Source organism: Microtus ochrogaster, chromosome X, assembly GCF_000317375.1.
Source record: "Microtus ochrogaster isolate Prairie Vole_2 chromosome X, MicOch1.0, whole genome shotgun sequence".
Lineage (NCBI taxonomy): Eukaryota > Metazoa > Chordata > Mammalia > Rodentia > Cricetidae > Microtus > Microtus ochrogaster.
In genome coordinates, this window is record NC_022026.1 from 9,400,442 (window position 1) to 9,412,043 (window position 11,602).

An 11,602-nucleotide genomic window follows, 5' to 3' on the forward strand; every position below is an offset into this window, starting at 1 on the left:
TCTCTTCTCTCTTCTCTCTTCTCTCTTCTCTCTTCTCTCTTCTCTCTTCTCTCTTCTCTCTTCTCTGAAGTACTAGGGTTTGAACCCAGAGTCCTGTACATGATAGGCAAGTACTCTACCACAGAGCTACATATGTAGTCCTTCAATACCCCATTTTGATATCATTATACCAGAAAGTATACTCTGTCTGTAGTCAGACTTAATGCTATTAGGTTGTGGTATTTATTAGCCCCATGATTTTGATAGTTAACTTGATCTCCCTTATATAGGAGGCTTATATAATGCATGTACATATAGCTGAAGAGTATTTTATAGTCCTATTTGGTATTGTAGTGGTCAGCACCTTTTAGACACTCATGGTCACCAAACAGCAATGTTGTTTCTCCATTTTAGCTAAGTATGTAGATTCAAAACTTCGAGCTGGCAATAAAGAAGCTACAGATGAAGAGCTTGAGAAAATGCTGGATAAAATAATGATTATATTTAGATTTATCTATGGTAAGTGTTGGTTATTACTGCTTTCATGTTTTTCTTTTAAAACAAAGCTCTCTGAGCTACATAGTGGTAGATACCTGTAGTCTAGAATTCAGAAAGCTGAGGCAGCATTGATGTATAGATTACATAGTGAGAATCAGGGCAACTGGGCAACATAGCAAGGCCTTGTCTCAAAACAAATGAAAAACAAAATAAATAAAGCATTCCTAGAGGATCTAGAAACATTTATATAACCTGGAGAGATTGTTAGGGGCTGGAGGTTGCATTTTATTCATTGCATATCTTTAATTCCTTAAGAAGAGTTGAGGAAGCTGGACAGTGATGACACAAGCCTCTAATCTCAGCTCGCTGGAGGCAGAAGCATGCAGATCTCTTGAGTTCGAGGCCAGTCTGATCTATAGAGCGAGTTCCAGGAAAGCCATGTTACATGGAGAAACCCTGTCTCGAAAAACTGAGGAAAAAAAATAGTTGAAAAATGTGACTAAATTGCCTTGTGCTTTGACCTTTGCACTATTAAAAAGCTGGGATTTTACTGCTTGTTTTAAATCTCTTGAATTTTGGTGCTAACCATTACCAGTGTACTATGGTTTATTTCTGAAGAAAAGTTAATATTTTTATTAATAGTTTTACATTGAATAATTTTTGAAATGCCTGGCATAGACCTCCAGTGTTCTTAAGTTTAATAAACTTGAATGAAATGTATGAAGTAAAATAACTCGAGGTGCTGTGATTAAGCTTTTTGAAGCCCATTTGTTAAACTTTATTTGGCTTATCATGAGTGTTATGTTTTTTATTTAATATAGGCAAAGATGTTTTTGAGGCCTTCTATAAGAAAGATTTAGCCAAACGCCTATTAGTTGGCAAGAGTGCCTCTGTAGATGCTGAAAAATCAATGCTGTCTAAACTGAAACATGGTATGTTTGCCATTCTCTTTCCTTTTTTTATTATTTCAATTTTTCCTTTCTTTAATATTTGAGGGAAATGCTGGATTAATTGTACTATTTTCATTGATTGCTTTTTTGTTAATCAATTTATATACACATGATGAAAACATAAACTAAGGGGGTGGAGGGGAGGGTGGCTCAGTGGGTAAGAGTGCTTTCTGCACAAGCATGAGGACCTGAGTTTAAATCCCAGCAAGCCGGGTGGTGGTGGCGCACGCCTTTAATCCCAGCACTCAGGAGGCAGAGGCAGGTGGATCTCGGAGTTTGAGAGAGTAGCCTGGTCTATAAGAGCTTTTTCCAAGACAGCTAGGACTATTACACAGAGAAACCCTGTCTTGAGAAATAAATAAATAATTCCCCAGCACCCAGGTAAAAAGGCCATGTGTGTATGTGTAACCCCTGTGACTAGGAGTTAGGTGAGAATGGGAGACGAGGATCGCTGGGGCTTCTTGGACACCAACCTAGCTCCTAGATAACAATGAGAGATTCCGTTTCAAAGGAATAAGGTACAGTGTGGTATAGCAGGACAGCCAGTCCTCTGATTTCTACATGCATGAATGGGTGCCTGTGCTTGTACACATATCCCTGACCCTCACACACAACACAAACCCATAAATTTCAAATGAGCTTATGAGGATCCTAGCCTCTTGTTAATGTCCAAAATTGTTGACTTTTTTTAAAGATAAAGAATTATTCTTCTGTATGTGTGTATAAAATGTTCCTGAAATACCTGAAAGTGGATAAGGTCGCTTGCTATAGGATTAAAGAGTTTGCCTTTGAATTAGGGCACCAGCTGGGGGTAAGAATTTCTTTTCATTCTTACCAAAAGTTACAGGTCATATTTTATGCCCAAGTAAGATTTGCATTTTATTTTCTAATTTTTAAATTCTTTGCTTGTACTACCTTGAAATATTATAACTTTACAAACATCTTCGATAGAATGTGGAGCTGCATTCACCAGCAAGCTTGAAGGGATGTTTAAAGACATGGAACTTTCAAAAGACATCATGATTCAGTTCAAACAGGTAAACGTGAGTTAAAATCTTAATTCCTTGAACTTAAGGATATTTGAGTTTAGTTTTTGTGGCACTCCATATTGAAGAGGATAAATAGAAACATATTTTTTACAAATAACTTCATAGCAGCTTAAACAGTACAGTAGAAGAAAAAGATCATCAAAAAATGTAAGTATGTTTGACCTAAGTCAGGATTTAATCTTCTTAAATATCTAGAGTGCCAGGCAGTGGAGGCACATGCCTTTAATTCCAGCACTAGGGAGGCAGAGGCAGATGGAGCTTTGTGAGTTCAAGGTCAGCCTGGGCTACAGAGAAACAAAAAAAAAGAATAAAACAAATACAAGTAAAATAATGTATTAGACTAAAGTTAGTGTAAGAAGAACTATAGCTAGACTATAGGATTGGGCACTTTTTTTGATGTCTAATCAGTTGGAGGATTTGCATGTTCAGAGCTTGTAATGGGAGAGAGGTGAGGTGATAAAAGGTGGGGACATTTGGGGTGAGAAGCTGAAGCTATAGTTTTTGAAGACATTGAATTGATAGAAGACTATTTTAAAATATTTTAAGAACATAGGTAGATGTAGTTTTTACAACTGCAGCTTCGGCTGCTTTGAATGCTGAAATAGATATGGGCAATAGAGTGAGACCCTGTCTCAGACAGCAGCAGTAGCAACAACTAGGTAATAGTGATGGCAAATTAGATTTTATACTTTTAGAGTTTTGGAAATGGCTTCTTGATCACTGTATTGAAGGTGGTAAATAAAACTGAAGGACTCAAGAAAGTTCAGTCAGTAGGATCATGGATCTTATAATATCTGCCAAATAGGATTATCGGCCTTGCCTTTCCTCTTCTTCCTTTCCCACTTAATGTCACCACCTTCAAACAGGGAATGGAACAGCTGAAAAACCAGACACTTGGGCTGGCTGGTGGGGTGAGGAGTGGGAGTTGCTGCAAGGTGTTTCAATCCATGTAGGGTTTCCAAAGGTGGGGACTACAGGTGGCATTGGGGGAAAGAATGGAGAAGAGATTCTCTAACAGCAGCCTCGTTATATGTGAGATGTTGAGTTAATAATGCCTAGGATGTTTTCATGGGATTTTTATATGCCAGTATATCAAAGTAGCCACCTGTATATTTTTCCACTCCATTTTGTGTAACCTTCAAGTCTTAATAGTTAATTGACTTTATTTTCAGGATGGTTAGTATTCACACACTTTTAGAATAAGGAAATTCTTAAATGAATCAAACTGAGCCGTGGTGGCATGCACCTTTAATCCCAGCACTTGGGAGGCAGAGAACTCTGAGTTCAAGGACAACCTGATCTGCATTGTGAGTTCCAGGACAAACTTCAAAGCTACAAAGAAACCCTGTCTCGAAAAAACAAACAAAAAAGTCAATATTATGGTATGACATGTATACTTCTCGGTACATTTGTTGATCTCAGTGTATATATTGATCTTTTTATAGTATATGCAGAACCAGAATGTACCTGGCAATATTGAATTAACTGTGAATATCCTGACAATGGGTTACTGGCCAACATATGTACCCATGGAGGTCCATTTGCCACCAGAGGTAAGATTAACTGTTTCAGACCTAAGCTATAGGTATAGAAATCACACTTTTTTTTTCTGCTTTTCATTCGAAAATATGTGCCTTTTAAAAACTTACATTAGCAAATATATCAACAGAAAGAGTGTTAATAATTTATTCTTTTACTTCAATTTCCAAGTTCACTTGAGCACATTATGTTTCCAAATTTAGTGCTATTTTCCCCCAATTCATCTATTACTTAGTTTATGACCCCTTAATCTTCCTAGCTGTTAAAAAATGTTGCCCATATTTCACCTTAAGACAGGACTGGTGAATATGATGGATAATTGAGTATCCCCTAATGCCTTGGAAACACTCCCACTCAGGACCAAAACCTAGAAGGTTAAATAGAGAAAAATACTGAGAGTCCTCTATGAAAGTATCTTGGATGGCCCAGAGAGTAGATTTCCCTCAATAAGGGAAGAATATGGTGAAGATGAGGAGAAAGGGCAGAACTTGAACTTTAGAAAGGCTCACATTTAACAGATGGTAAGAAGAGGACCTCCAAAAGAAACTTGGGCAGAAGCGGCAGCGAGAGAAAGGGAATCAGCAGAATCAATAGAAGCCCAAGTCACCAGACGTGAAGGAATGATTAAATAGAGTAGAAGAGCTAAAAGAGTGTAAAGATTGCTAAGCCCTGTTACATTGGTTGCATTGGGTAGAGTTTTACCTTAAAGTGATTGATACTTACTGGATAATCATGAAAGCTATGAGAAGTTATTTCAGATGGGGTTAAGAGAGGTGAGAGGAAAGTCATTCAAGTTGCCCAGGGATGAAGACACCTTCTTGCCACCAAAGCTTCAGCTCTGAAGTTCAATCCCTAGGACCTACAAAGTAGAAGAAGGAAACTGACTCCTGAAAGTTGTCTTCTGACCTTCATGATCATGGCAGTAGTAAATTTTAAAAAGTACTGAAGGTGGTATTGCAGATGCAGCTTAAAGAAACACTTACTTTTATTTGCTTCAGATGGTAAAGCTTCAGGAAATTTTCAAGACATTTTACTTAGGCAAACACAGTGGCAGGAAACTCCAGTGGCAGTCAACTTTGGGACACTGTGTGCTAAAAGCTGAATTTAAAGAGGTAAGTGGATATTCCCAAAACTTAATTTCTGCCTTCATCTTTAATATGGAAGTCATGCTCTTTGTTTGGAAGGTTCAGGCTGCTGTTTTATAAATGTGACTGTGACACCACATGGCAACAGTGATAGTTTGTTATAACTTTGTGTGCTTTTTATAATGATCACCTTTTCAACAATTGAGTTGACTCTTCTCTAAAACTAAAAGCAATAATCTTTCTGTAGCTGTGGATGCGGAGTTCACGTTATCTTGTCAGAAATTATGTTCCTGGATGCTAGAGAACAGAGTGGGAGATTAAAGCAAACAATGTCCATCTTTAAATAAAAATTCCTACAGCTGTTCATTATTGCTCTTAACCAAGTCACAATCCATTTGAAAGTGGAGCCTAGTGGCACAGGGCTGTAATCTTTGGGAGATAGAAGCAGGAAGATTGAGAATTCAAACACTGTTTGGCTAAAAAGCAATTAAGTCTAGCGTGAGCTACATGAAAGCTTGTCTCACAAATGCATTTAGAATAGCAATTCCTTGCTGCTTATCGTGAATATTTATAATGATACACAGAGGACTGAGTTATTTTCATTATTTTGTTTGGTTTTAATAAGGATTAGAAAAAAAAACTATTAATAGGCAAACTAATCCTTCACCTTGTTTTCTGTGGAATCATACCTAAACCTCAAAGTGCACATTTTATTGCTACCTGAAGCAGGGTTTTGGTACTGTTAATCTGTGCTTCTTAACTCACTAATTAAAAATGCTTTTCCTGTTGACTCCCCATGGGTGGCTTTGCCCTTTCTGAGGAGTGGATGGGAGTTGGGTGGGGCAAGGTGGGAAGAAATGGGGAGAAGAGGAGGAAGGGAGAACTGTGGTTGATATATAAACTGAAAAAAAAATTTAAATGAATCTTAAAAATGCTTTTCCTATAAGATTTTTTTTTATTAATAGGCTAACTTCTGTCTTTTCTTTTAACAGGGCAAAAAAGAACTTCAGGTCTCTCTTTTTCAAACCCTGGTGCTGCTAATGTTTAATGAAGGGGAGGAGTTCAGTTTAGAAGAGATCAAGCAAGCTACCGGGATAGGTTTGTATTGCATCTGTCAAGAAGCAAGCAATTGTAGTTCTCTGGTCTGTGTTGTAGTCACTGTGTTCAGAGCTCAGGGAGATACCAGGAAGTAATCCTCTCCAGTAGACATTTTTAAAACGATTCATTCATTTCTTTATGTGTGTGTTGTGAACCTGTGTGAGTGTATCTATAATACACATGTGCAGGAGCCTGTTGAGGCCAGAAGGGGGCATTGTATCTTCTGGAACTTGAATTAGGTGGTTGTGAGACTGTGTCGGTGCTGGGAGCTGACATCTATCTGGTCTTCTGAAAGACTAGAAAGTACTCTTCAGCAGTGTGATGTCTCTACAGCTCCCTCCTCTGTATTGATAATTTCAAAACCAGTAAGTATCAGTATGTAGTGCTAGCAAAAAGTGTGTTAGGAGAAACAAGATTGTGGAAGGCAATGGGACTTGAGTTGGGCATTCAAATTTTGGTTGGCGGGAACACATGAAATAAAGGAAATAGTGTAAGAAAGACTTGGGCATTGTAGGTAGGAAGCATGAAAAGTTTGTAGCTTAGAATGGTGAGCTCTAAAACTCAGTAGGTAAGATGTAGAGATTGACTGATGAATATAGCTAAAGCCTATGCTGTAGTGACTCAAAGTATATAACTTAAAAAAAAATAAACTATTTGAGCAACTTACCTGGCATTGATAGGGCAGGCCATCTGGAACAGTAAAAAAGAGTCTCGTCTAGAAACTATAGAGATAAATCTGGCATACAGACCTAAGGGGCTTCTGTTAGAATGATTCTAACAGAAATGAAATTACTAGAACCATAACGAAATGAAGAAGAAGAAGAAGAGGAGGAGGAGGAGGAGGAGGAGGAGGAGAAGAAGAAGAAGAAGAAGAAGAAGAAAGACTTAAAAGATGATTCTAGGGTTTTCATTGGATTAGGTTAGTAGTAGTATCATTAGCAATGAAACAGAGAATTAATGGAGAATACAACATACTGGAGTGATAATAAAATAGCCAAGTGGTGTGTCATTTTAGTCATTGACCTGAGAGAAGGGAAATGGCGTATCATAAGTTGTGGTAGTTGTCCTCATAGGGTGACAATAAATGCTTTTAGAAGACAACTAGAAAAAAATGTTATTGACTAGCACAAAGAGCAGGTTTTGATGACCTTGGGGGAGGGAAAAAGTTTAATAAAGAATGTGTAAAAATTAAATTGATGTTGAATCTTGTGTTCTACATGCTACTAACAAACAAATGACTAACCATTATTTCTTCAGAGGATGGAGAATTAAGGAGAACACTGCAGTCACTAGCCTGTGGCAAAGCTAGAGTTCTGGCTAAAAATCCAAAGGGCAAAGATATCGAAGATGGTGACAAATTCATTTGTAATGATGATTTCAAACACAAACTATTCAGGATTAAGATCAATCAAATTCAAATGAAAGAAACGGTAAACCTTTTGTGCTCTCATCCTACTATATTAGGTTTATGTTTGTTTATAGAAGAAATTTACATATTAAAAAATTATATGCTTGAGTGTTTTCCCTGTCTATGTGTCTGCATCACATCAGGCCTGGGGCCCATATGTCAGAAGAGGGCATTGGATCCACTAGAGCTGGAATGGCTGTGAATGGTGCTGGGAATTTTATGGTGTAGGCCCTCTTAACTACTTGAATCATGTTTCCAGCCCCAGAATTTACAGTTTAGTTTTTTAAGATTGAGTTTAATATTTTAAGATTGATTATCTATCTATCTATCTATCTATCTATCTATCTATCTATCTATCTATCTATCTATCTATCTATCTATCTATCTATCTATGTGTGCAGTGTTCTGCCTGTGCACCAGAGAAGGGCACCAGATCTTTTTATAGTGGTTGTGAGTCACCATATGGTTAAGGCCAGTGCTCTTAACCTCTGAGCCATCTCTCAGTCCCACAGTTTAATTTTCTAATGCTGCCATTACTATTAACTAAAGTAATATGTTTCAGTATTTGCTTTTATGTTTCTTTTTATTGAGGAATCAACTTAATAGGGTTGGAAGTCGATATAATTGTTTTTTTGTTTGTTTGTTTGGTTTGGTTTGCTTTGTTTTTTTTTTTTTTGGTTTTTCGAGACAGGGTTTCTCTGTGGTTTTGGAGCCCGTCCTGGAACTAGCTCTTGTAGACCAGGCTGACCTCGAACTCAGAGATCTCCCTGCCTTTGCCTCCCAAATGCTGGAATTAAAGATGTGCGCAACCACCGCCTGGCTTTTGTTTGTTTGATTGTTTTTGTTTTGATCTTTTTCTTCAGATAAATTTATGGAAGTAAATTTTTTGGCTCAATGAGTATGAATATTTTAAATTTTAGGGTAGGCCAGAGGATACTTCCAGTATCATTCCTTAGGAACTATCTTTGTTGTTTATTGTGGTGGTCTCTTTGCCTGTAACTCACTAATTAGGCTAGGCCAGCTAGGTATTAAGTTCAAGGAACTGGTTTTACATGAGTTCATGAAAATCTAAATTTAAAAATCAGGTCCTCATGGTTGTAGGCAGGTACTCGACCAACTGAGTCTTTATCACCACAGTCCTCAAAGGTGGTGTTTTTCTCTTAATCTGTACAGGTTTTGCTTTATTGGTACATGGCAATATGATTAGAACAGAATGGAGCTATATTTGTCAAGGTTTTTTTCCTCTTGCGTCTGCATTTATAAGGTCCCATTTAGATAAGTCAGTGCCTTTAGAACAGTAACACTGTTAAGTCCCTAATGTACAGTTTGTGTTAATAATTAAGTTTAACTTCATTTGATAATTTTTTTTAGGTTGAAGAACAAGCAAGCACTACAGAAAGAGTATTTCAAGATAGACAATACCAAATTGATGCTGCGATTGTCCGAATTATGAAGATGAGGAAAACACTTAGCCATAATCTTCTTGTTTCAGAAGTCTACAATCAGCTAAAATTTCCAGTAAAAGTAGGTGTTTTTCTGTCTCCATACTGGACTTGTTATAAATGAAAGAGAATACATTTGATTCTAGACCCTAATCTTGCAAATACAGATGAAAAGCTTAAAGCCATTTGGAATGACAGGTATTTATTTTCTATAACCATGCGTGTGATTCACAAAAGAACTTTTGTTGATATATGTATACAACTGATAAATTGGGGAAACAATTTACAACGCCCCCCCATACTTGAAAGTTTAGTGAGTAAATGTGGCTTTGAAAGTTTTGAAGTTAATTTATTACGTATCTTTTGAATCTTCTTTTCTGAAGGTACCTTGGCATTTGACATATTTGGTTATTAGATTGAGTTATATCTTGTTTAGTTTACCTTATATAAATGTTTTCTCAGATTTGTAAGAGGCTGCTGGGTGTATCTTAGTGGTAAAGTACTTTTAGTGTCTTTTGAAAATGTCTAATAATGGGGGCTGGAGAGATGGCTCCGTGGTTAAGAGCACTGCCTGCTCTTCCAAAGGTCCTGAGTTCAATTCCCAGCAACCACGTGGTGGCTCACGGCCATCTGTAGTGAGATTTGGTGCCCTTTCTGGCCTGTAGGCAGACATGCAGACAGAATACTGAGAATACTGTATACATAATAAAAAATAAGCTGGGCGTTGGTGGCGCACATGAAAAAAGAAAAAAAGAAAATGTCTAATAATAGTTCTGGTAAGCTGAAATTGGTCTATACACTGGTATGTTCCAATGAAAATATTAGTAAGTGTTTAGACAATGAGGTGTTGTACTATTTTCCAAATTTTAAAAGATTTCTAGACTGGGTGGTGGTGGTGCAGTCCTTTAACCCCAGCACTTGGGAACCAGATCTCATAGATGGTTGTGAGCCAACATGTGGTTGCTGGAACTTGAACTCAGGACCTCTGGAAGAGCAGTCAGTGCTCTTAACTTCTGAGCCATCTCTCCAGCCCCAATTGTCATAAATTTTAAACTACATGATTCAGAAATCCAAATCACTTGTATATGTAGTTAAAATTTATAGTAGCCAGAAATATATAGGTGTGAGTTAATGTGATATTTTATCAAATTTCATGTAGTTATATGGATGTTTGGTGCTGGGCAATATAACGTAGGACCCTTGCATATGCTAGACAAAGACAAGTGCTATGCCATCAAGAAAAAGTCTCATCCACTTTTGTTTTGTTTTTGCCAACCTTCTTGAACTCACAGTCTTTATTTCTCAGTCAGCCTAGTAGCTGGGATTATAGGCCTATGCTTCTAGGTCTAGTATTTCATTTAGTTTATGTAATAAATTCTCTTATACATTTTTTAAATTTGTTTGTATTGTTTAGTTACTTAATTTCAGGTGTTTTTGTTGTTTGTCTATTTGAGACAGTGTCTTACTGTGTACCCCAAGCAGATCTTACTCTCAATCCTGTTCTTCTGGCTTCCCACTTGCTGGGATTATAGAAGTACACTACAGTGCTCCAGCTGCATTTAATTAAATTTAACTTGATTTGAGACTTGTGTCCTAATTTGGATCTTGCTATGATACTCTGGCTGGCCTAGAACTCACTATGTAGACCAGGCTGGCCTTAGGCTCACACACATCTGTCTGACTTTGTTTGCCTCCTGAGTTCTTGGACTTAAAGTGTACTACCACTCCAAGCTTAGTAATGTTTTTAACTTCAATTTATAAAAATAAAAACTGGAGAACTAGCTTTTATCTTGAGTTAATGATGTACTCGCCATTTCAAGGTATCTTTATTGAACTAAATAATGTTGTTTCTCTTGTAACATGAAGGGGGCCAGCTTGTTGGGGTTTCTGTTCCGCCTGGTACCCCATAGCCAGCAAGCCCCAAAGGAAATCACACAAAGATCTCTGTAAGTTATAAAGCTGATTGGCCCATTAGGTCAGGTTACTTATTAGCTCTAATAATTAATCCATTATTCTGATCTATTTTTGCCATATGGCTTGGTACCTTTTTCAGCTGGCAGCTCACATTCTGCTGCTTCAGTGGTCTGGGCAGGAGTGGGAGGAATCAGCTTCCTCCTCCCCAGAATTCTCCTGTTCTCACTGCATCATTTCTACTTCCTGTCTGGTTTTCCTGCCTGGCCAATCAGCATTTATTTAAAACATGATTGACAGAATACAGATAATTCTCTTGTACCACTTCCCCCTCTTTTTTAAAAAAGGAAAATATCCATAGTCCAGTTTTTGGGAATGTGGGCATAGTATTCCAGGCTACTTCCAGCTGGTTGGGGGTGCTGATAATCTTACGGGGACCTAAAGAAAATTTAGAATTATGATCAAGTCCTGACTGAAGTATCCTGTGAGTCTTGATCATCTCAGGCAGCAGTCTTGAACCTGTTCTGGATGTAGAACTCAGACATCTGAGCCATCTATTCCTGCCAGAGATTTCTCAGGTGGTCTTCCTTGATCAAAGTTGATTTTTCTTAACTCTGAATAAATCCACAGCCTCTCATTTTCT

General features: G+C 37.6%; 1 protein-coding gene across 1 annotated transcript in view; it reads left to right on the forward strand.

Moving 5' to 3' along the window:
• Cul4b (cullin 4B) overlaps nt 1-11,602 on the forward strand; it is a 113,184-nt gene that overhangs the window by 97,126 nt on the left and 4,456 nt on the right. Inside the window, exons 15-22 of the mRNA XM_013350462.2 lie at nt 394-498; nt 1,299-1,409; nt 2,379-2,464; nt 3,922-4,029; nt 5,014-5,127; nt 6,093-6,198; nt 7,456-7,628; nt 8,978-9,130. Coding sequence (XP_013205916.2) covers nt 394-498; nt 1,299-1,409; nt 2,379-2,464; nt 3,922-4,029; nt 5,014-5,127; nt 6,093-6,198; nt 7,456-7,628; nt 8,978-9,130 — 956 coding nt within the window. The remainder of the gene's footprint in view (nt 1-393; nt 499-1,298; nt 1,410-2,378; nt 2,465-3,921; nt 4,030-5,013; nt 5,128-6,092; nt 6,199-7,455; nt 7,629-8,977; nt 9,131-11,602) is intronic.